This window comes from Pocillopora damicornis, chromosome 8 (genome assembly GCF_964200805.1).
Source record: "Pocillopora damicornis chromosome 8, jaPocDami1.2, whole genome shotgun sequence".
NCBI classification, from domain to species: domain Eukaryota; kingdom Metazoa; phylum Cnidaria; class Anthozoa; order Scleractinia; family Pocilloporidae; genus Pocillopora; species Pocillopora damicornis.
The window spans coordinates 18731816-18758684 of NC_142677.1; the positions used below are offsets into that span (position 1 = coordinate 18731816).

Below are 26869 nucleotides of genomic sequence, written 5' to 3' on the forward strand. Positions count from 1 at the left end.
TGGTGCTTGGTTATGGCAGTGAAAAAAAAATTCTTTGCGATAAACTATTGGCTCTTTAGAACAGGCTACATCCGTCGACTAGGTAACACAGCAATTATAAGTTTCTTTGCTCAATTGCTCTTTTGTGCTAAGCAGCGTTATAAAAGTTTTTGCGAAGGCGCTTTGTTTTCTGGAATCAATATTTTTACAGCTATACTCGCCAAACTTCAAGGGATGATGAATAAGGTATTTTTTTCATAATCAATTTCAATAAAAAACATACTCGAGATGATTGCAACATTTAGCAAATAGGTTTATTCAGTTAAACTGTCGGAACCAACTGAACTAAAAATTTTTGTAGTAGTTTAAAATACTAAGATTTTATGACGCAGCCCTTTTTTCGTCCAGATCCTGATTAGGAATAGCCCTCCCACACCCGCTGTCAGATTCTGTACTGTGATATCTTCGAACTAAGGACTTGACGGTAATAAACTTTCGGAAGAATGTTATTCCGCCTCCCTTCTCAAAACTGGATGCCGGCTTTTCATCGATTTCCTCACATGCCATGTCTAGGAGCACAATTCTTGGATTTAGAGGCTTGGGTCGAGCAAATCGTCGCTCGTATGAACAGGGAAGAGTGAACACAATGTCTGTCTGAGACCTGGGGGCTAAATCAGCTGAAGTTATCTCCTCAGACTCGAAGTCAGGCTCGTCATCCAAATACTCGCGTATAAATTTAAGTTTAGAGGCACAAGTAAGGCTACTGCGCCTTTCTCTTTCCAACACTAAATCCCCTTCTTCAGGTTTAGGAGTTGAACTGCGTGAGTTGTTATTAAAAGCACGCTCCTTATGTACACCTGTAGGCATTTCACTCAGCACTGGTTGAGCCCACTTACAATTACCACCTGAGTGAACGCGCCTGACATCCTGCGCTGCTGGGGTCTTGGATTTCTGAACCCTGGTTCGCGCGTTCGGTGCTAGCGCCATATTCCTGCAAAATCTCTCTTCCCGTTTGATTTTCTGCAAGCTCTCTCCAAACTCGTTACTGTCTTCGTCTTCGGTCTTCTCGTTACTCCTGCTTTCTTGGAGTACTTGTTTTGCAGCTCTAATTGCTTCAAATCTGTCCACAGCTTTTTTTACTTCAAGAACTCGCTTGCATTTCTCACAAGAATTACCATTGCAGTTATGCCTCTGGTCCAGCGCTCTCCAATGGAGTGATTTCAATGGCCGACCATCTACACCCTGAGTTACCTCAGCGCTGACTTCATCATTTACTTCTCCCAGTTGTTCTTTCTCCAGAAATTCTCCATCATTCACCCCCTTTACACAAATTGCTTTGTTATCAGGCTTGTATAAATCGTGAGAGAGCGATCGCGAGAGTCGGTGTTTTGATATTTCGGAGCACCTTCTCTGCATATTGGCAAAATGAAGTGATTTCAGTTGTGATCCGTTTTCCGGCTCCTCTTTCACTTTGAAAACTTCGGGCAATCCAGGATCAAGAACTAGATCTATAGCTTCCTGTTGTGCTCGAATGAAACTTCTCGATCGGCGCGCTTTGCCTTTGTTGGCTCCGATAATTCTTCGTAATATTGAGTTTTCTTCACGATCCTGTGTTATTAGACCCGGAAAGGCACTTTCCCCCTCAGAGCATTGATCAGCCTCTTCGAGCATCTTTGAAAAAGTGTGTGTGTTTAAGCTACCACGATACGTTTACGACGTCAGCGAACAATTGAAGTTGATAAATATACAATCAATTTATTGTCATAATACATTATTGTGCGCGCGCTCCTCTAATGTTATCCGGTCGATTCGAACCCACTCTTGAGTTGTTTTGTACCCAAATCACTTGTGGATTTTTGCCAAAACCGCTGATTGATTCTTACCTGATTCTTACCCCTCCTAATAAACATTTATTCGAAATACCTCGCGCATACCTTACACTGGCTGCATGATTTGGTTTTATCGCCTGGTTGATGATGTAAATTGGACACGCAAAGTAGTCGCACTTCAAAAATGAATACTAGGAAACAAAAATTATTTAATGCATGTAATATTTCAATTCACAATAAAAGAAACCGACCATAAATTTAAACATACTTATCAAGAAAAACATACTTTATTAGTTTGAGTACGAAACGACTTAACAGGATACGAAATGACTCAACAGTCTGCATACGAAACGACCGGTAACCCCTCAAATATTCTTCATTCTTTACTCACTTAATTGTTTACTTTTTTTTTTAGATAATCGTTTGTTTATATGCTTTTAAATATCCCGAATAGTATTCAATTAAGTTCTAAGTTTCTAAATTTGCCTGCCGTGGTAAAACCTGGTATGAGCTGTAGGAAAAGTAACCTTTACTGTAAATGCACTTTCCCTTCACGAATGGCATCAAGATACGGAAGTAAACTACACGCTTAATAGTTTTGTCCTTTTTTCGTCCACCTTACTTTTCTTTATTTCCTTTTCCTTTTCTCCCATCTTTTTAAGGCTGCGTGACATGCCCGGGTTGCGTGACGTTGTAATTTACCGCTTTCGTGTCGCACTCCGTGTTAGACTGGGTCGAGTATGTACGCTGGCTTGTTCCTCGTAGTGTTCGACACGTAGGCAGAGCACATACAAACAAGCATCCGTCAGTGTTGGAAAGGAGATGAGCGTTCGTCCGTAATATTATTCCTGTCTTGTTCGTAAAATTTTGTCCTTTGTTACAGTATGGAAGCAAGATATAATTTAAGAAGTCCAGGTAACGATTTCTTTTGAGCAGCTCAGTTAAATCACAGTTAAATTTTGAAAACGTTCCTCCAAACATTTACAGATTACGATTATTTCATTCTTCATCATGTACAAGTTTGTCATGAATTCGGTTTGATGTTCTTGTTATGATTTTCTAACTCCAATTTTTAGGAGTGAAACGCTTGATGAGAGAAGCAAAGGAGTTGAGTCAACCAACAGAGCTGTATTTTGCGCAACCACTGGAGGTAAACAATGAATTTGGGTCCGTGAAATTCATTGGAAACACGGAAGGAATATGAGTATAACTATGTTAAAATGCAGCACGTAGTAGTGCAAATGCAAGCATATTTACATGACGTGCTGGGTCTTGAACCAGTCTATAGCAAAGTATGGTACGCTCATAGAGCAAGAATTTAATCGGAGGCTGACAGTCGCTGCTTGTGGTTGTTTTAGTAATCATGGCAGAACCTGTTTGTTGATGGTGAAGAGTCAGCAGTTGAACTCGTTAACTCCCAAGATCTGATTGTTAATTCTCCCCTTTTGCTGCTGCAAATTTCCTTGTAGATAAGCTAAAAGAATTCTACTTTAGGTGAAGATGACTACTAATCCTTCCTGAAAAGTTTGAGAGTATTCTCATTACCTGTTTACTAAACATTGTATGGATAGTATAGGGAGAAGGTACATTTTGATAATTTCTGGAAGGTCAAGGGGTTTAAAATGCTATTACTGTATGATGCTGTGACAGAAAAGCAACTCAGGTACTATAGTATCCGAGAAATTTGATAATAAATAGTAGTTCTAGTATGATAGTCATATGATGGAGTCATAACAAGAAGTTGTATCACTGCAGGATAATTTGTTTGAATGGCACTTCACAGTACGTGGCCCTCCTGACAGTGACTTTGCTGGGGGACGATATCATGGCAGAATAACTCTGCCACCAGAGTATCCAATGAAACCACCAAGTATTATGTTATTGACTGTAAGTACAACTCGCATTGAGTAAAAGGATCAGCATGTTAATTAAATGAGAATAGTACTATATTATAATGTATTTAAATTTAGTTTTGTGTGACCAAACTCAGAACCAAAGTTATCCTAGAAGCAATTAGATAAAGTTAAATATCACAAGGAGCTAATTAAAACTGTGGTGTTAGTTTTTCATCTGGGTGAGCAGCAGATAGGTTTAAGTTTCCTGGACCAGTCAGAAATCACTATATAGCAAAACTAGAGAATCCTTGAACTGCCTATGACACTTGACTGAAAATGGCATCTCTTCATCTCTTACTCTTCCCCACCCCCCCCTCCCCCCTTATTAAAATCATCGACTACATTGTTGCAATTAGTGCAACACAGGTTTATAGAATTTTATAAAATGTGATGTTGGCATTTGTTCTATCCTGGAGATTGAAAATTGAAACTCTGGTCACTTCAAGAGGGCTGTTTTTAGAAACCTCTGTTTTGGTTAGCTTTTGACCATCATGGCTGGGAAACAAAAAGTTGATGTAATGTTCTTTCTTTGCCTACCAGCCAAATGGTCGATTTGAAGTGGGAAAGAAAATTTGCCTCAGTATGTCAGCCCATCATCCTGAAACTTGGCAACCATCATGGAGCAGTGAGTACCATTGTTAATCTTGAACATACACTGTGAATGTATTTATTGTTTAAAACTTTTCAACTGTAACACTAGTATTAAAAGCTTGTCAGCACACTACAGGAGAAAACTTAAGTGAAGTCAGCCCAGTAGCCTAGTTCCCCATATGGTAGTAGCTTAATATCTCAGTTTCTGATGCCTAAAGTGACAAGATTTAGTTTCACTTTCTACATATAGATAGTACATGTAAAATGTAGTATCATTAACCCTCTGATCCCTAAGAATGACCAGCATCTGATTTTTCCTTATACTTATCATCCTTGAATCATGTGTTAAGGTCATGAAGATAAATGAAATGATCGCCATCTAAGGGAGCTCTTGATTGTAAAACAAATTCTTCTTGTCAGCACCTTGTGAAATGTATAGAGAACAGTATGGAGAATATGCATACTGATATTAGGCTGTAAAAGGTTTATACATGACATTTTGATTTTCCAATAGTTCGCACTGTGCTCATGGCAATCATTGGATTTATGCCAACACAAGGAGCTGGAGCGATAGGATCACTAGACTATACTCCACAAGAAAGGAAGGTTCTGGCCAAAAAGTGAGTAAGATTCATGGTATTTTCTATTATGATTAAGAAGAGTGTTGTGCAGTGAAACCTCTATTTGGCAGACTCCTTCCCTTGTGTCTGTTTAGTGTAGGGTTCATTCTGAATACAGATTTGTTATAAGGAATATATTGATGATATTAAAAAACAGCAAATTTGGTATTCCTACAAAGTGAATTCTCCTTTGGAAAATTTCTCCAAATAAGATGAAAATTTGAATTTGAATTCCTCTATTGTGAAAACATCTTGGTAACAGAATGTGCTCAATGTCCCAACTTTAAACATTTTTTTAGGGAGGAGATTAAGTTAAATGGTTTCTGGAGTGTATATATGCATGTACTTCTCTTCTGCTAGTAGTTGACAAGAATTAAGTTTCTTCCATTTTGTGATTTTGTAAGGGAGTAATTTAAGCCAACCAAAATAATACCTCATTATCACTCTTCCAAAAACTTGATTGAACAAGTATGAGTGCTACTGACTACTAGTATAAAAGAGATTTACCATTCAATAGAGAAAGTAAAGATTGACCTTTTGGAACTCTTTTTGAATGATTGTTGTAACAATTTTAATTGTATCATTTAGATCACTTGATTGGAAATGTAATACTTGTGAAGGATGTATGAAAACTGCTCTCTTAGAGACCTCTGGTATGTGTGCTTTCTTTTTACTACTGGATATTGTTTGTTTTCTATTCAAACCACTGTAGTCTTACCCGTACTGTACATGTATGTTGTTTTGGATAATTTATACTTACCATAACTAGGTCAGCTGATTATTTTCCCAAATGTATTAAGAAACAAGTTCTTGATCTGGTTGTGAAATAAATGACCACAACATTCTGTAAAATCAGAGAATGGAAACTATTTACTCTACTAACCTGTTTTTTGAACATCAAGCCAAAGGATCATTGACAATTTAGCACAGAAAATAAGATGCTGTTCAAGGTACAAGTTAACAAATAATATGATGGCTTTGGTGTTAAGTTTGCTCTTGACAGGCAAGTTGTATTTGAATTATGCATTATAGGTGATTCATCATCTAAGGAAGCAGAAAGGGAAGCTGTAGAATTAGCTGCACAAATCACATTTAAGGTGAGGCAGTATAGAAAAAGAGTAGGATAGTCTGGATACAATTAGAATAACTTGTATAACTGCATAAGCATATCCTGGCTTTCTTAGTTATGAGCAACTGCAGTCTTTTAGTATTCTTCTGGATGGAATGCCTTTTTTGGTAGCTGGTTATCCCTGGTCATTACCTCTGGTTTCCTAGACAAACTGCTAGAGCCCATTTATACCCTCTCACTCACAGGGGTGACCAAGAATGAGGTACACTCTACCCTTGACTATTATTAAAATACATTTTTGAGCAAACAGGTGAGGAGAGGGAGGAACAATAACCACCAAGGGATGTTCTGGTAGTTTGATTTCACATCAAATTCTCAAAGCTAAAATCTTAAAAAATGTATGGTTGGCAGTGCAGAGAATAGATATACTTGGCTCTTAGGAGTGAAAATGATTTTTCTCGGTGGAGGGGAGCAGATTTTCTTGACTGTTTCACAGTACCCATATCAATTCATGGATGTGAAAGTACAAGAGTGAGGTTTCTTTTCTAAGACAGGAACAAAACAATGAATGACCTTTCAATCCAGAGTCTTGCTGGCTGACCATATTAAGGCCAGCATGTCTTCAGACATTAATCTGAAACATTGCTGTGGGGGTACTGTATGACTAACTAATTTTCCTCCCAGGTGGAGAAGTCATACTCTTTGTTATATCTCTCAGTTAGTATGTGTGCTATGATTGTATTTTACTGTACGGCCCAATGAATTCAAAAGTTTGTTTGAATTGAAAACTTTTACACTTTTTTGGAATCCAGAGATATGATAACATCTTATGAACTTCATTTCCTCAGTCTGCACTGTTAGTTATTGAACCTTGTTTTTCCACTCGGTCATAAATCAGAGCAGAAAAATCCAGTTTGTAACTTACAGAACAGACCAAGAAAACTAGGTTAGTAAATGGTATGTACATCAGGAGAAGTCCTCTGGCTGGCCCCAAGATTTCATCAAAATGTGATTTGTCTCATCCTTTCCTTACATTACAATATCATGATAACTTTCTCTTTTCTTTTCAAAGGGAGAGAGTGAAAAAGAGAAAACCTCTCAAGGAAGCACAGCAACACCAACTTCTAATGTAACAAGCCAACCACAAGCTGCCTCTATGACAGAATCTGTTCCTACAGGAAATTCTCAAATGGGGGCCTATTCAATGGGTGCAGCTTCACAGTACTATGCAGCATACCAGCAGGGGGGATACCCTTACTATGCCACAGGTTACCCGATGTACAACATGTTGAATTCCAATCCTTTACCAGCCCAAGGATACCAACCTTCAACTATTTTACCCAATCAGAATGGTGCTCATGTCACACCAACCAATCAGAATGCAGAAGATAGAGGGACAGCTAGTAGCATGCGTCAAAGGACTGTGGTTAATCAGAGTGCTGCATCGCAAAATACGATGCAGCCAGTATCCCAGACTAACTCTGTGGTTCAAAGACAACCCCGCATTACACAAAGCAGCATGGCCTCTTTAATTGTTCTTTGGGTCTTGGCTGTGTCAATAGCTGCACTGGTTTGTAGAAGAATTTTTATGATATCACAATGAATGATTTCGTTTACGTTTACAAGAACACTGTAAGTATTGAATGTAAATGGACCACATGTGATAAAACTGGGGGTACTTTTTCCCCCCAAAAAATTTAGGATGCTTTTTCAGCTCAAGGGACTAAGGGGGGATGTTTTATTAAAATCCAGGGGGTAAGTTTCTAAAGAAACTGTGGTGCTGCGTTAAGAATGAATTTTTCAGAAGAAAAAATAACGTGTTCTCGAGTCACTTAGTTTACAAAGATACATGTCAATAAAGGAAATCTTAAAAAAAAAACGTTTAATTTTAGTTATTTTCAAAGACTTTGGAATCTATTGTAAGTTGATGCTTCTATCCAATAAGAACACTTTTGGTAGGCGACAACATATTTCAGTGCAAATATAAAATAAAGTGTACTGCTGAATTTTTATGCTCTTCTATGGTAGATGTTTCTGCGGATGTAAATAGAGCTGAACTTTGTCAGTGTTGATCTCTGTCTCGCGCGAATGGTTGCCTCAACCCTCTACACCCTAAGATCAGTATGCATATTCTCTACACTGTTCTCTATACATTTCCTAAGGTGCTGACAAGGAGAATTGTTTAACTATCAAGGGCTTTTTTAGTTGGTGATCATTTTCGCTATTCTCGTGACGTTAATGTTTGTTTCAAGGGTTATTTGTAAGGAGAAATTAGAAGCTCAGCAGTCAGTCTTTGGGGTCAAAGGATCAATCGATCCACGTTGTTGAGAATGCTTGAGCTCAACATGACTGTATGATGGAGTTTTTTTTCCTTGTGTTTCCTGTATCAAGATCAAGTCCACCGAGATGACACGAAAGTACCCATCCATATTGATCAATAATATTGGACAAAGAATGCTAGTGATTTTGCATAGACACATGTAGAGAAAAAGCGAGCTTATAAGATTCTCACAGGCTGAACGCCAAGAAACTTAAAAGAACGAAGTCCACCGCAAGTTCACGCATCTGTCTGGTTAGGAAAAGGGTCACATTTTTGTGCTATTTGTCAGTTAGGATAATCCAAGCTGTTACTTTTGATTAACACTAATTGAAGAAGAGATAAGATTGCCTGATTTCTTCCCTCTCTGTAACTCTCAACTCGACTATGAAAGATAACTTTACAATACCAAATACAACAGTCGGCCATAACAATCTGACCCGAAGTAATTTTTTCTTTTTCTCTTTCTTTCCTCTGGGAGTACAAGAGGTGTATGCCTATCTCCCATACTCGTGTAGCCAATGAGAACACAGGACTCGCTTCATGATCACTGACTCCCCTTTGCTAACCCCTTCGCTAACTGTGTGCTAAGACAGGTTTTTTATTTTGCGAAGTTCACTGTACATGAGTTGTCGTTAATCCTTGTTCTCTAAATATCTGTTTTCCAAAATAGTTATCAACCGCTTACTTTACAGAAGAACAAATTAGTTTTTCGAAGACTGATCAGTCGTGCTACATTAGATAATTTTAATATACTAAGCGGATACAAACCTAAAGGATCACTAAGTAGATTGACTGAAAGAAAGATAGTCAGCTACTGAAATTGTGTAACCTCACACAATCGTAAAATGTAAAACTTTCAACTAAATTATTGTTCTGTAAAAACTCTGTCACGTTGAGGTAACTAAAGTTACATCGCCTTCAGTCGTCGTAAAACGACAATAAGCGAACTATTTGCAGTGATAAACGGCAGTGATCCTTTCAAAGACAGGATCAGCAAAGAATTATCTCACTATTGTTTCCTCTTTTTAAGAGCACTGAGAGTTATCCCTTTTGACCGCTTCCTATTGCTTTAATACCTCCACAAGAATAAAATATCGAAGGCTAAAACTGCTTCTCTGTATTTTGTTCAATACAGTTTTTTTTTAAATTCAAGGTGAAATTTAGTGTGCCGTGGGAAAATTTTCATCCCAAGTCATTAGTTGGCATGTACTGGCACAGAATGCGATTAAAATCTGGAGGTTGTCACTGGCTTAAGGAAAATCAATGTAAACAGTGCTCGTGTATCAAGAAGGGGCACGAAACGAGATCAACAACATGGAGCAAAGCCGTGTTAGAAAGAACAAAAGAGAACAGAGGCGCGTGAAAGTGCTGCGAAACGCTTTTACGGTTTTGAAGGAACTTCTTCCCAACAACAGCGACTTGAGGACAAAAATAGAAATTTTGACGAACGCGGCAGAGTACATAGTGTTTTTAAAACAGACGGTGAGAAACTTACAGACTCAGTTGAAAGAAGAACCAACGGAGCATCCACGTTCGAGCTGTAGATATGCCCAGGTAATTTTAATTAACGTGTAGAGGTTTCGAAGTAATAAAAACGGTTGCAGCAGTTGGGTTAGTTTCCATACGACATTCGACCATGTAAGAACGATAAGGATACTTTCCTCTTCGAACCACACCCATTTGTGCGCGCTGTAAAAGTTTTGCCGCACAACCTGGCCGGATCATTTCTCGAACATATGAAACATGCAATTCTCTCGGGGAAGCCCTTAACTTATGACCGAGTTTTAATTTGCTCTTATGCTTCTGTTCCTCTTAGAAAGGTTTATGATGAGATTCTTTAAAGCAAAGTGTAAGAAGCCTCGCTAAAGGGTCAGCAAAATTTCATAGGCATGTGTTTAGAAAGCTAAACTTGTTCTCGAAACTCCCCGCGTGAGCGCCATAATACTCCTACGTAACTAATGAATTTTGTTTGGGTCGGCAGAGATATGACGTTTGAATCGCTGTCTCGCAGCGTCGTGTAGCATCGGAGAGCCTGTCGAACTGAACAGCCTGCCAAACTTAATTAAAAAGTTAAATTCAGACGCTGTGCTTCTGCCGTGCCCTTGTTGAACTGAATTCATGTATTAAGTTCGACACGGCAGGAACACGACGTCTAAACTGGCCCTAAGACCCTCATAGGCAAGGCGCCGGAAAACTCTAAAGGACAAAGTCCACCGCAAGTTCGCGCATCTATCTAGTTAGGAAAGGACCACCTTCACTGAGCTATGTGTTAACCAGGATAATTCAATCTGCTACTTTTAATTAGCATTGAACGAGGAAGAGATAAGAGCCTAATTGCTTCCTTTTTAACTCTGTCAATTCGGCTGAGAAAAGACTATTTTCCCATGTCAAATGCACCCGGCAATTATGATAAAAATGTTAATTACAGCAACAAGCTTAGTGAAGGAATTGACTTGTGCGTACGTGACAAAAATTTCACATAGCAGTTTTTAACTGTTCAGAATCCCTTGACGGGACACTTGACGATCTTTATTTACACGACCTGAAAGCAAAGGTGCTCGAAATGCCGCGTGAAGTGTTCACACTAAGTTAACAAAGTTGGAATCAAAGCATGTCACTAAGCGGAGCCAGTGTTCTTCACACGAACAGAACTTGAATTATCCTAATGTGAACAGTTTTCACATTAGGATAATTCTTCGGAATGCAAAACTCATTTTTAACCAGTGAAGACTTACGCAAGTTTGCGTTGTATATTAGCAACAGTCATAGCATTCCAATTTGAATTATTTTATATCTAAACTTATTAGTATTGGGTGTTAACTTTACAAAGCATCTCATTAACGGGAACAACGGTACTCTATCTTACATGGGTTGTTTCTGTGAGCACTGCACCCCGGTAATTACAAAAAAAACCTTTCGTGGGAACTAATACAAGTATATATCTAAAGATACGGGAAAGAAAATTGAAATTGTCTCGGAGTAAGGCAGACCGTTGTAGTTCGAACTCTGCCAATGACCACTGATCTCTGTAATGGTTCATTTCTTGAATTATTAACCAATTCTCCCTTCTAGCGGACACACATTTGTGCATAAATCTGTGTGAAGAACATAGTTCTGTATAACATCCTCCCTAACTTCTTCTAGGAGAAAAGTAGTGAGGGAGGTAGTTGTTGATCCCATCTTAGAGTTAAAGGTCAAAACTGTTACTAACAATTTCACAATCGTTGGTGTTTTATTTCTTCTCCCAGGGGGTCTGATTATAGTGATTACCTACAAACAAGATTGCGGATTAAGACTGATAACTTACCAGCTGTCATGCTGTCATCAGGGATAGATCATAACGAACCCTAGAGGCTTTGTTTACAAATGATTGATAAAATATTTGCCAGTTTAATTTGCTCCATTATCTTAAGCCTTCTTTTTGGGGTAGCACCATACCAGAGGTATTAACTACTTGACAGATAGATTCTTGGTGGTCATGTGGGGTGTGTTAAGGGAAAGATTACGGATGACGTCGAAGAGTGGCACACGAGGTGCAGCCGAGTTTGATGTTCTTGTCACATTTTAACGACTTCTGTAGTATTTTATTGAAGAGACGCAAGGAAAAATGTGGAATATTTTTGTTTACACGATAAATAAGTGCTTCCTTTTTACTACTGGATATTGTTTGTTTGTTCTTCAGTGATTTTTGCTTTTCAAACCACTGTAATCCTACATGTGTGTCCGGTATTGGATATACTTACCTTAACTAGATCAGCTGATTATTTTCCCAAGTGTATTATAAACCAGTTCTTGATCTGGTTGAGAAACAAATGAACATATTTCGACGGCTTCTATAGTCTTTTTTTGAAGAGACGCAAGGAAAAATATGGAATATCTTTGTTTACATGATAAAGAAGCAAATGTTAACGTTCTTAATCTCGTCGCCACCAATTCGTCTGTCCTTCCAATAGGAGGGTTTCAATGGGGTTAACCAATAGCCGTAAAACAGCCAAACGTTTAACCGTCAGTCGTAAAAAAGTTAACTGTATTAAAATTCTTGGTGACAGCAATGGAATGATATGAATGGCCAAAATTTTAACTGCAAGCCGTAAAAGTCATCGCCCCATTGAGGCCTTCCAATAGATCACACGTAAGAACCAATCAAATTGCTTTTTTTTTCATCAACTTTATTGGGTTTATAACATAGTACTAACTACAAAAGACATAGAGACAAAAATAAATTAAGATAGGAACAAAAATAATTCTAACCCAAAAGGGCAAGTGCGAACGGGACTGGCGTCCCATGCGAGGCACCGCCCACCGCGTTTATAATGCGGCTTATTTTAAAAATGTTATTGGTCGATGCAAACGAAAGAGACGTTTATTGGGTCCATACGCACTCATGGCCATAACGCATAGAAAAAACACTTATTTGTTTTGAGAAATTATGTGTAGTATGATGTCTTTACCGTCTGAAAGGCGTTAGTTCACCTTTCAATTCATTAGTCTTAAATGTAAAGCGTCGTATAGTTCTAAATAGGAACGTTAATGATTTTCTATCGGAGTTCTCGATCTCGGTCTGCGTAAGATTGGGTGATCTCACATTTCTTTTTTGCAGAGGAAAGCAAGAAAATCTCTAAAGTTTGAAGCGCGCTAGCAAAGCTATTATTTCACTCATTTTGTTTTGCCACATTATGGTTGCTGTCACTTTCTGGTTTTGGTAAAATCTCTATTGGTGTCTAGAAAAGGAATGATGGAAGATCCAGTCATATTTTCAAGTATTTCCATGATTTCAATTCACTTAGATTATAAAACCTTCCCCCTTTCGCTTTTCATTGTAATATGCGAATAAGGCAACAAGATACGATCAGCTTTTTTCCAGCCAGCCCCTCTCAATTTACGAATGAATTTACAATGAAAATTCTTTCCATTTCAGAGCGAACAAGAGGCGTCATATTTACAAATAAATCAACACAGCTACACATTCTCGCAATATCCTTTGGAATATGAAGGTATTTGAGAATTGCAGCTTATGAATAAATCGCTTAACTTTGAAGGGATAATCTCATCGTGTAAGTTGTCTTTAGTTAAAGGGGGTGTGTTCCGTTGAACTAAAGACCAAAGACGCCAACACAGAAGAAGAATCGTGTTTAATACAACAATACAATTTGATCTAAAATACAAAGAAACTAGGATGGCACTTAGCCTTGCAAGTATTTCAAACAAACAGAAAACTAACGTTAACAAAACCCAGAAACCAACTGAGAACTTACTTTCTGACTGTCTCCGTAACTGAGGTACATTGTGGCAAACGGTCACATAAAACTTTACCAAATAACTGGTTATCAATTGAAATAACTGTTTAGGAAAAATGACTGCATGCGCTCGCGCAACATTGAACGTAAAAAGCGCGCGCGTTAAACTTAACAATTTCAAATTGTTAGTGATTTAGTAACTAAGGGTAATTTTAGTAAAATTACATTAAGCTGATTGTTTAGCGATGACGGGTGCGTAGGAACTTGACAGAAATGCCAGAAAAGGAAAAGTATCTAAATGCACATTTAGCGAAGAGTAAAAGTCGATAAAGAGTGAAGAGAAAACTTCCCAAAGAGGGAGCATAAGTTAAATTTAATCCTTTTTCTACCCATTTAGGTTGTAACGAATATCAATGTGTTACTGAATACGAACGCGAATGCTTCGCTGAAGGTGTGGATTGACGGTGCTATAGAAAAACAGAGCGGCAACTGCAAGTAGAAAACTTTATGGCAGTTAGTATGATAGCTCCCTCACGTAAGGGAGAAGGCACCTTGTAACTTAAATACTGATTATTAATGTATTACCTGAAAGCGGCTGCCTCTTTCGACTCTTGGGTTGTACTCGCTTGTTTAACTTGTTTCTTCTTAACGATTTTATTTGTGGTTGATAGAATGATGAAATGTTATAACGCAAACGACAAAGTTTTTAAACAATAGCATGATACCGAGGACTTCGACACTATATAATAATGATACTCAGCAACGAAAATAAATAAGAGCCGTAGTTTTGTTACCTGCACCAATGGCCTTTCCGGCGGGTACAGTCCAGCTTTAAAAAAACCATGATGCTTCAATGCCAAAGTTTGACTCAAAGCTTTAGAAGAATGAAGGTTGTCGTTTTCTTTTGTGACGTCATCAAGTCCACGTAGTCGCATAGATTATGACTTCATTAAGCTGACGACTTCTTTAAGTTTAAGACGTCGTTAATCTTAGTGACGTCGTTAAGTTTGTTGAGGATGTCGTTAAATTTTATGACATCACTAGTTTAATGACTTTGTTAAGTTGAAGACGTCGTTAACTTTCATAACTTCAATACCTTTACCAACCTCGTTCCCAGGGTCATCTCCTTCCTCCCTGTTCGCGACTGGTCACGTACCTATGCAGACTCTCCCAGAATTTGAGTGATTTAAAAGGTAACAAATCGAGGAAGGAGCCCACGCTTAAAATTTTTCAATGCTAACTTGACGGGAATGGCAAAACTTTCTTAGATAAAAAATAAAAATTTTATGCTGGATCGACCCATTTGATCCCGCACTTTGTAACATTATTTTTGTAATTTAAATTTCATCGCTTACAAGTTGTGAATCTAGGACTAAGTTTTTTAGAAACAGGCTGTAGATGACATCGTTTATCGTTTCTTTATCTCATAAATTTTGAGTTTCCTTTTTTGTGAGACTTTTGATGCACATGAACTGTAATTGTACTTCGCTATTTACTCAATCTTGTTGTGAATTAATCGCACCTTTTGTTTTTAATTAGTTCTCACGGTGTTTACTCGTGATTTATTTTGGATAAAAACAATAAACATCAGTTCTGGGACCAAGTTTGAAGTCACTTATTTACTTACCTACTTCTTTCGAACAATTCGTCCCCTTTCACTCCAAACATTGCTGCTTCGATCCCTCTCTCCCTTTAACTTGAAATCTGTTTGTATATCAAGGCGTTTAATGGGGAAAAAACTAACACTTCCGACTTACAAGTGGTGTTTGGAGAAGTGCAGGCTACAACCCTTTCCTTCAACAACCTATCGTCACAAAACCTGAAAAATTAGCCATTTTCTTTATCCAGTTGGCAGTACTGTATACAAACTTTAGTACGACCCATAGACCTAACTGTCCCCCGCTCCCCCCGCTAGTCCGGTAATTAATTTATGTGACATAAAAAATTGCCTCAAAAATTAATTATTCATTCATATTTGTCTCACACCTTGTGTCAGTGTGACATGTGGTTCCTTGAGTTATAGCGTCCTGTTTCTTCGAACAGAAACTCGACGTATTCTGCCGGTTTCTGCGCTCTTAATTACTTCTAAACGTATTTTAAGACGACAATGTCCTTTTTCCTGGTTCAGACGGCCAAATATGGAGATACTGTTGTGCTCTTGCAGACTAAAAGAAATTTCACATGAGGTGAGATATTGTACAGAATTCTGTACTTTGAAGGACTAGTTAAAACCTGTCTCCTTCAGAAATAATTTGCAGCATTTTCATAGGTTATTTGCCTAGGCGTTGCTTTAAATTCATATACTTTGACTTTACTAATAACTTCGTCTCAGTTCTGTCAAAATCTTTTGTAAGTTATCAGAGCTTCTTCATTAGTCTCGTCTTTAAGTTGTGTTTGTCCTCTCGTTCGCAGCAATTCATGTACCTTGTGCCTTGCGCTCTGGGCTTATCTAGTTACCTTAAAAGTCAGTCCCTGGACCACTGGAGTTTTATTGAAAGATTTTGGTTGAGATTGAGCGTCTGTCATCTCTCAGTTTCAATATTGAATATGACGTAATAAATACATCTTGTGCAGCGTGGCAATGCACCAAAACTTTTTTGTGTACGTGGAAAATCATTTACGCTCATTTTCTTTGCTTTTTTTTTCTTTCCTTTTTTTAAATTTATTAGGGGTGAGTGGTTTCAGGGGTAGAAGTTACGGATTGCACCGAGAGAGTAATGTTTAAGGTACGTTTAAGCGTGGTCTCTGTACATTTTATTGGGCTATCAGCTAACTATCGTTACAGATGCCTAATTACGTTTAAACTACCAATACGGCTAGACCAGTTACACTGACTTTAAATGCTGAAAATACACCGTGAAATTCTGGAAAAGTGAGGTGCCCTTGTAATATCCATTTTGACTGCTTTCGTTGAGCAAAACATGAAGAAAATAGGAGAAAAAAGACCGGGAAGGGTAATAAAATTTTTCGAGGAATGCATAAGGTGAAAATGCCATTTTGAGAAAGAAACATAAGAAGGACTATTTTGCATATTTTCCAATATTCCTTTCCCTCGAGGCCATTCCTAGAACGTGTGACAGGTTACCAATCAATGTCTTTATTGGATTTGCAGAATCATGAGAAGGAAATGAAAACTGAGGTTGAAAAAGAGAATTAGAAAGCTGGAATGAGGAGAGCAGAGTGATGTAAAAGACCAAAGCTAAACGTAAGTTCTTCATTGTGTTATTTTATTAGTGATACAAAGCAACTCACGAAGTCCTGTTACCAATTAATCACAGCGACAATGTCTGAATTAAAAAATTTGGAAGTTTCCCAGTTTTTTTTTTTCAGGTGGTTGCTATGGTTATTATGATCAATTCTGTGATTGGTGGATTTAGCTGAGTGGACTTAGTATGATTGTCTGCTTAAACTGTCCGATTACAGGTGTCCGATAACAGGCAATTGTACGATTACAACTGCACAGAGTGATTAGTGAAATATAAAGCAGCTGATGCACCAATCGCATTTGAGGAAATTGTAATAGTTATTAAATTAAGAAGCTTCGTTTATTAGCCCGCTGAGTTTTGCTGTGGATCTCCGACGTGTCCATCAAGTCACTCTAGAAAACACGGAGCTATTTTTAAAGATGACCTGTCGAATTATCCTTTTAGCAGACGTCAAATACAATCATGAGTATTGAGAATCTAGCAGTTAAAGACCAGTGGTACAAATTTGCAACATACCAAAATGCTTATCACACAAAAAATAGATTACAAAACAGTTTCTTTCTTTTTTTTTCCCTGTTTTTATTTACTTACTTAGTTGTTTGTATATCTGTTTTGTCGTGTCAATTATTAGTATATCTATTAGATTTGCAGGATGGAGAGACGGGAATGAAAACTGTTACTAGGAAAGAGGACTGGAAACTGGGAATGGAACCTAATAAAGTATAAAGAACTCAGCTGAACGTGAGTTATTCAATTGGTTGTTTTCCCTGTAAATTAAAGAAACCATTACAATATATCCTGGAGAACTCTGCCAAAATTTTCAACAAATGCTACCACTAGTTCAACCATTTAGTTGATGTAAAACGATTTTCAAGGTGTTCTATTTGCCTTTTTGCCTCATTTTGCTGAACCCCAGGAAAATTAAGGATTTTTCCAGACACTTTCAAGACTGCAAAATCAGGAGTTGTAAATTACGTTGGGAAGAAAACTTTTCAAACAAATATATTGCATTGCTGAAGCAATATAGAAGTACTTTTAAAAATGACGGTGGCCAATTTTGCAAAGCTAGATACGGATTTCTTATTTGGAAAGGGATCTTTTTCAAACGGAATCGGAGACAGCATTTACGTTACAATAAAAATTTAAGTTTAAGCTTAAAATCGCGCAGATGTAAATCAAATATGTGGTAGAACCAAATCGTAATTTACAGGTGAAGTATGTTCATACATCATTTCCAACCAATCAATCATTGAATATGACTTAATACCGTTTGAACTCACAATTTATTTTCCTAACCTTTTACAAGGATTGTCCGGAATATTTTACAACATCGAACAAAAATTTACTGTTGAACCATAATTAGTTTTTTTGAGACTAATTGGACGAATTGCAATCTCTTAAAATTTTCAGCTTCGCTTTGAGGCTTCTGTTTTTGGCCTTTTTTTTTTTTTTTCAAGGTATGGATACATCGCCCATAAAGTTTTAAACTAGTCTTGAAACCTCGGAGTAGGGAATGTGAATACCTTTAGTAAGGAAATGGAATTTGGAATTTTGTTGAATAGCTGTTGCATTTGGAGAAATAAATTTCCCATCCTTTTTTTTTCTTTTCGAGAGTCTCAAAAAATACAAACACGTCCCACAAATCTCTCAATTTAGCGTCAAGGGTAGCTGTTTTATAACTACTCTCTTCCGAGAAAGGGTCTAAAATATTCCCTACTTTTAGCTTTACGAGCTAACTTCGAAAATAAAATAAATAAAAATAACTAACAATAAAAACTACAACGGAAGTCAAGGATTCGTCTTAAGCTCTTTTACATTTCACAGATGAAATCAAGTTTTCATCGAATGTCGTTGAATTGTTGGACGAAAAGTTTTGAAAAAGAAGTGATTTGATCATAAAAAGTCTTGAATTTTTCGCGGGGGGGGGGGGGGATGGACGTTGTGGCTTTTTTTATAAGAGAAATACTTTCCCGAGAAAGGTAGATGTATTCCTAATCAATATAGAAAAAACAGGTTTCTATCGTGAGGGAGATTTCCTTTTATTACCTCAACATGAAAAATGAGTACTACTTTGTAACTTTAACAAAGACACGTTGACAGTAAACGAAAACTCCCACAAAACAATTTCAATCATGAAGTGATGCTCCAAGATTGTTAATTTTTTTTCATAACTTATCCATTATAGAGAATCTCTCGAGCAGACGGAAAAAAGGGAACAAAAGTTAGGGGGTTTTAATAAGGCGAAGAAGTTTCTGCGTTAAAAACAAAGATACTTTTCCATCCAACTCAAACGGTATTTATTGTGAGACTGAATGATATTTTCCTTCTAAAAATGAACGGTAAATAAAAATTATTACAAGTATACTATTTCCGATCAAAAAAGTTTTTTGGAGAACCAAAAAACTCTTCAACTGAAACAATCTTTTTTTTAAGCAGTTAGGAGTTTTTCGATGTAAATTAATCCTTACTGAAGGCGGAACTTGTTAAGGCTATAGCCGCAAACGCTAATCACACGTATTTCAAACTTTACTAGAACAAACTTGACACATTGTTGAATACGGTAAAAGACGAATGTGACCAACCCAAAGACGAAAACATGAAACCCAGAGCTAGATATGTAACGGTAATTTTCACAAACTAGACAACTAACCAAATAAATTACGCGCAACCAATATATATACGATATGCAAATAAATATAACAAGTACAAAACTGGTAACTGACAAAGGACACTAATGGAAGACGAGAAAATAAACACCTAACACGAAACTATGAAACACCAACACTAACAAAAAATGATAGTACAAATTCTTGCGCCTACAAAGGCTATTTCTTTTAAATAGTCTTTCTGAAAGGAAATGATGAAGCTGTGACGAGAAATTTACTTTGAACTATACAGAGATTTTTGAGATGAATTTGGTGTGATTCAGTTTCTTAGGGATGAATTTTATTCCAGTGTAGCTTCTATTTCAAGTGGCGTGTTTAACAAAAACCTCAGAAGAAAAGCTGTTGTTGCATTTAGTTAGAAAAAGAAATCCGTTGGATATATCATGTTTTTCTGCATTTATATACGAACAAAATGATTTTTTTTAATTACCAAATAATTTGGAAAGTTTACAGATATTTTTTAATAGCTAATCCATTAAACGTTCGGAAATATTAACCACAATTATCTAGCGAAGCATGCTGAAACAGAGTAGAATGATTCATAATTTTATTTATTTTGTGTCTCGAAAAATCGTATACCTTAATAATTTCATCAGTTTTCCATAAATACACGAAGCAGTGGTTGCATGTAATAGCTATTTGATTTCGTTTCTTGTGACTGTCCGTTCAAAATGTCAACAAAAGGTTTAATGATGGCATGCTGTTTTTAATCAACCAGAAGGTTTCTGAGTACATATGTCGTATGAACTGGACTTCTCAGGTTTATGTATTATGTGACTGTTTTTCAGCTTAATCGGGAATTGCTAAGATTTTAGTAAAAGTGGATCTCACGAACATAAATAGCTTACCACTCGATCATAATTTGTCAAATAAGAGTTTTTTTTTATCATGTTTTAGTTGAACATTTTGTGAAGGAGCAAGTTACTCAAGAATGAACAATTTGGTTAAGATTAATCAGAAATGTGCCTGCCTTTGATCGAAGTGAAATACTTTCCATTGTTAAAGAGCGACTTAAATACATCATACTTTAACATAAATGCTATTTTGCTGATAGAAAGTAAAACGACCTATTAATAAATAGAAAGGTACAAACGATAAAGAGTTGACGAAAAAAAATCTTGTAAGACCGAGGCTGAGCTAGTTTTGATTTTTGAGGATGAGATTTCATTGTAAAGTGACTACTATTTTAATAAATGCAATAATAAAACGAAAATCACGGAGCAAAGGTTTTGAGTGTATTTAGTCAGGCGAAGAAATGTTTGGCTTTCTGAATTTCGTTTTGCGAGCATCTCTTTTTATTTTCCTTTAACTACCAAAATCTCTTGGGGTTACAGGTTATTTTATATTTTCAAGGATAATGGAAATTTTTTTACGTTTCGTATTTTGCCGAGCCATTAGTTTTTCCTCAATATTTCGCAAGGGAAACCCCAACATAAATTTATTTAGGATAGCACTCATTTACCGATTTTAACCAGATATAAAGCAAAGATCCTCTAGTTCTCCAGATATTGTAATGAGTTTTGTAGATACGTTTGGTAGTTGTATACCCCTGTGTTCTTGAGGCTTTGTGCAAGACTTTGCCGTTTAGCACAATGGCCGTGGTACTTCGCTGTTATTTTTTGTAGCCAATAAGTTCACTCTTTAAAGCATAATATTAAATTTTAAGATGACCAAGAATTTTCTTTCTGGGAATTTTTTTTCCGAGAAAAAAAAATTCCCGGAAACAGTTCCAGGAGATCTTAAAATTAAGATCTGCCTCTTTGAATATTAAAAAGAAAAAGAACAGCGACGAACGGGGCCGGAACCCCTCCAATGTGCTTTAACAATTAAATTTAACGACGGCTGGGGGGATCCAGCCGTCGTTTAATTTGAATTGATAAATGCGCACTACCGCTAGACCACAGAAGCTTTTGGTAAGAAAATATGGCAAAATTTCGCTAGAACTAGGTTCGCACCCATTGTAAGTTGAAACAATAGGTTCCTTTAAAACATGTGTCACCCTTGTGGGAATTATTAATATGAGCCTGATTTCTTTCTCTACCTTTGTGCAAAACATTTTTAACTACCGTTTATAATCATTCTGCTCTCTCGTCTAAATAACGTTTATTTGACCATAAGGTAAGCTTTTCTTACCCAAATATTTCCTCTCAATCAAGATAAAAACTTAAACTAAGCAATTGATCCAATACATTTAATTCAAAGGGCTATACATGGGAACCAGAATTAACATACACCATTAAATTTGCGTTTTCAAATCATATTTTCACAAGGAAGGATTTGTAGTTTAAACTCTGTATGTAAGTTATAACCGTAATCTTGAAAAGCTGTTTTTGATCTCTTTTAGGTGTGAACCCTGCAAGGAGAAAAATTCAAGACTGTAGACAGTCACAAATAAAAATATATGAATGACCTTTTGAGTTAGGACTTCGACTTCAATCGTATTTTTTATTACCACTACATTTACAATACAATTCTCTATCCTTTAATGAAATTTGAATAAAGTGACCTTTAGCTTTGGATTTTACGAGGACTAGAACAAGACTTTAACAACAGCAAACACATTCAAATTGCACCACTTCTGCAATACTTTGACAGATTTTAGACGAATCTTTTACTTGCACTACTATATGTAACCAGTATGAAAAACGACTCTTCACTTACACTACTACTACAACCACACTTTGACAGTTTCAGAGCAAATTTCTTTCCACTACTACTTCAAAAAAAAGACAGATTTTTTTACTACTACTACAAGTAGAGTTTGACAGATTGTAGTAAGAACGACTTTTTTCTACTATTACTACTACTAAAGTTTGACAGATTGTAAGAACGACTTTTTTCTACTACTACTACTACTAAAGTTTGACAGATTGTAAGAACGACTTTTTTCTACTACTACTACTACTACTAGAGTTTGACAGATTGTAAGAACGACTTTTTTTTTACTACTACTACTACTACTACTAGAGTTTGACACATTGTAAGAACGACTTTTTTCTACTATTACTACTACTAAAGTTTGACAGATTGTAAGAACGACTTTTTTCTACTACTACTACTACTACTAGAGTTTGACATATTGTAAGAACGACTTTTTTCTATTACTACTACTAAAGTTTGACAGATTGTAAGAACGACTTTTTTCTACTACTACTACTACTAGAGTTTGACAGATTGTAAGAACGACTTTTTTTTTACTACTACTACTACTACTAGAGTTTGACACATTGTAAGAACGACTTTTTTCTACTATTACTACTACTACTAAAGTTTGACAGATTGTAAGAACGATTTTTTTCTACTACTACTACTACTACTACTACTAGAGTTTGACAGATTGTGGTAAGAACGACTTTTTTTCTACCCCTACCACTACGACTACTACGACTACTACTAGAGTTTGACAGATTGTAGTAAGAACGACTTTTTTCTACTACTACCACTACGACTACTACGACTACTACTAGAGTTTGACAGATTGTAGTAAGAACGACTTTTTTTCTACTACTACCACTAGGACTACTACTACTATTACTCGAGTTTGACAGATTGTAGTAAGAACGACTTTTTTTCTACTACTACCACTACGACTACTACTACTACGACTACTACTAGAGTTTGACAGATTGTAGTAAGAACGACCTTCTTTCTACTACTACCACTAGGACTACTACTACTACGACTACTACTAGAGTTTGACAGATTGTAGTAAGAACGACTTTTTTCTACTACTACTACTACTACTACTAGAGTTTGACAGATTGTAGTAAGAACGACTTTTTTCTACTACTACTACTAGAGTTTGACAGATTGTAAGAACGACTTTTTTCTACTATTACTACTACTAGAGTTTGACAGATTGTAAGAACGACATTTTACTACTACTACTACTAGAGTTTGACACATTGCAAGAACGACTTTTTTCTTCTACTACTACTAGAGTTTAACAGATTGTAAGAACGACCTTTTTTTATTACTATTACGACTACTGCTACTAAAGTTTGACAGATTGTAAGAACGACTTTTTTCTACTACTACTACTACTAAAGTTTGACACACTGCAAGGACGACATTTTACTACTACTAGAGTTTGACACACTGCAAGAACGACTTTTTTCTACTACTACTACTAGAGTTTGACACATTGCAAGAACGACTTTTTTCTTCTACTACTACTAGAGTTTGGCAGATTGTAAGAACGACCTTTTTTTACTACTATTACTACTACTGCTACTAGAGTTTGACAGATTGTAAGAACGACTTTTTTCTGCTACAACTTGAGTTTGACAGATTGTAAGAACAACTTTTTTTCTACTACTACTAGAGTTTGACAGATTGTAAGAACGACTTTTTTTCTACTACTACTACTACTAGAGTTTGACAGATTGTAGTAAGAACGACTTTTTTCTACTACTACTACTACTACTAGAGTTTGACAAATTGTAGTAAGAACGACTTTTTTCTACTACTACTACTACTACTACTAGAGTTTGACAGATTGTAGTAAGAACGACTTTTACTACTACTACTACTACTACTAGAGTTTGACAGATTGTAGTAAGAACGACTTTTTACTACTACTACTACTAGAGTTTGACAGATTGTAGTAAGAACGACTTTTTACTACTACTACTACTAGAGTTTGACAGATTGTAGTAAGAACGACTTTTTACTACTACTACTAGAGTTTGACAGATTGTAGTAAGAACGACTTTTTTCTACTACTACTACTATTACTACTAGAGTTTGACAGATTGTAGTAAGAACGACTTTTTTTCTACTACTACTACTAGAGTTTGACAGATTGTAAGAACGACTTTTTTTCTACTACTACTACTACTAGAGTTTGACAGATTGTAAGAACAACTTTTTTTCTACTACTACTACTACTAGAGTTTGACAGATTGTAAGAACAACTTTTTTTCTACTACTACTACTAGAGTTTGACAGATTGTAAGAACGACTTTTTTTCTACTACTACTACTACTACTAGAGTTTGACACATTGCAAGAACGACTTTTTTCTACTACTACTACTATTAGAGTTTGACAGATTGTAAGAACGACTTTTTTTCTACTACTACTACTACTACTAGAGTTTGACAGATTGTAGTAAGAACGACTTTTTTCTACTACTACTACTATTACTACTAGAGTTTGACAGATTGTAGTAAGAACGACTTTTTTCTACTACTACTACTACTACTACTAGAGTTTGACAGATTGTAAGAACAACTTTTTTCTACTACTACTAGAGTTTGACAGATTGTAAGAACGACCTTTTTTCTACTACTACTACTACTAGAGTTTGACAGATTGTAAGAACGACTTTTTTTCTACTACTACTACTACTACTAGAGTTTGACAGATTGTAAGAACAACTTTTTTTCTACTACTACTACTACTAGAGTTTGACAGATTGTAAGAACAACTTTTTTTCTACTACTACTACTAGAGTTTGACAGATTGTAAGAACGACTTTTTTTCTACTACTACTACTACTACTACTAGAGTTTGACACATTGCAAGAACGTCTTTTTTCTTCTACTACTACTATTAGAGTTTGACAGATTGTAAGAACGACTTTTTTCTACTACTACTAGAGTTTGACAGATTGTAAGAACGACCTTTTACTACTTCTACTACTACTACTAGAGTTTGACACATTGTAAGAACGACCTTTTACTACTACTACTAAAGTTTGATATATTGTCAGAACGACTTTTTGTACTACTAGAGTTTGATATATTATCAGAACGCTTTTTCTCTTCTACTACCACTACTATTAGAGTTTGACACGTGAACGAGTTTTTTGTACTACTACTATTAGAGTTTGCACATTACACTTTTAGAAAAACGTTCTATTTTTACTACTTCTACTAGATTTTGAAATATTTTAAAGCGTTTTTTGACCAGTAGTGCTTTTGCTGCACTTTGATATACTTTTAGAACAGCGTTTTAATTGGATTTCTTGTACCACACCATCGCGCCGAAAGCCGCGACACATTCGGGACTTGTTAAGACTTGCCGGTTGTAGCTTTGAAGAATGTTCTATTTGCACTACATCTACTTAACATTGACAGACTTGTGAAATGTACTTTTATATCCACTATTATTAGAATTTGAAATATTTTGTCAAAAGTGAATGACATTTTACTTGCACTACGACTGCTAGACTTGACAAAGTTTAAAGCAGTTTTTATTTGCACTACTACTTTGAAGTATTCGTAAAATGACTTTTCTTAGCACTTTGAACGACTTTTCACTGGCATTTTAAGGATAATTTTTTAAAATACTCCAAAAAAAGTTTGGCATCGAAAACATTGTTACAAATCATTAACTACAAAAGTAACATTTCGATAAATTTTTGAACATCTACTCGCGTTAAGATAGGACGTACAAAAACTTCTTACTTTACTTGACAATTCTTGTCACTGACTTTAATAAAAATAGATAGCCTTGGAAACTCTCTCGTTTCTTCTTCAGTAATAAAATTCAAGCAAGCTGCAAAAAAGAAAGCAAGAATGCAAGGTGAACACAATAGAACTACAAGTCTCAGGAGGATAATTACAACTAGAATCAGTCACAATTCACAAGCTATTGTTTCTATGAACAAAGGGAGCCAACCTACTTCTAGTGTAACTTTGCCGTGTTTTCTTACCAAAGCCTCTGTGGTCTAGCGGTAGTGCATACTTTACAACTCAGATTAGACGACGGCCGTATCCCCGCCGTCGTTTAATTTAAGTTGTTAAAGCATCTCCAAGGGGCCGAAGGCCCCGTTGGTCAGTTCTCTTTTTCCTTTTAATCTTTAAGGAGTAAAAACTAATTTAATTTTAAGAGCTCCAATAATTTTTATCTGAAATTTTTTTCAGAAAAAATTCTCGAAGCTTTTAAAATTAAATAAATTCCTGCTCCTTTAAAGATTAAAAACGACAAAAAAAAAAAAAAGAAGAAAACCGGCTAAAGGGGTCTTATGATCCTCAGAATTGCAGAGTTACAACTTAAATTTAAACGACGATGAGAGGAGATGGTCGTCGAACAAGCCAGGCAAAGTGCATTACCACAAAACCACAGTGGCGAATACAAAGCAAAAGTACACATCATGAAGAATATTTTTGAACAAAAAATTATTGAAGTGTAAAATAATCTGCATTAAACATCATTCATGTAGAATATTCCCTCTTTTAAAGACGTTCATAACTTTTTCTTAGAGACGTTTTGTCTGCCTCAAATTTCTTGGATGGACACTTAAGTTTCAACTTTATCAGCTGTAAGAGTTGAATTTCATTATAAATGTATTTAAGTTTCACTTGAAAAACGTTTACCTCTGTTCAGAAAAGGCTTTTGCGACTAAATTCTTATTTCTAGTTAAACATTTTCGTCCCGCTTGAAAAAATGAAAATGATGTTAGGAAAGGTCATTATACTAATTTTTTTAATTTTCAGTTTGAAATATATC

The 26869-nt window shown here is 36.1% G+C and overlaps 2 protein-coding genes across 2 annotated transcripts; both read left to right on the forward strand.

Annotated features, from left to right (window-relative positions):
- The first annotated feature begins 2537 nt into the window (after positions 1-2537).
- On the forward strand, positions 2538-7989 carry LOC113671862 (ubiquitin-conjugating enzyme E2 J1). The gene is made up of 8 exons (XM_089180493.1): positions 2538-2723; positions 2885-2958; positions 3564-3695; positions 4244-4328; positions 4809-4914; positions 5503-5567; positions 5947-6011; positions 7056-7989. Exons 1-8 carry the CDS (start codon positions 2693-2695, stop codon positions 7584-7586), a joined length of 1089 nt encoding a protein of 362 aa, XP_089036619.1. The 5' UTR covers positions 2538-2692; the 3' UTR covers positions 7587-7989.
- A 1500-nt stretch (positions 7990-9489) lies between these two features.
- Positions 9490-15140, forward strand: LOC149041703 (uncharacterized). Its single transcript, XM_089180495.1, has 3 exons — positions 9490-9857; positions 13222-13297; positions 13938-15140. The coding sequence occupies exons 1-3, from the start codon at positions 9618-9620 to the stop codon at positions 14000-14002; spliced, it is 381 nt and encodes a 126-aa protein (XP_089036621.1). The 5' UTR covers positions 9490-9617; the 3' UTR covers positions 14003-15140.
- The last annotated feature ends 11729 nt before the right edge of the window (positions 15141-26869 follow it).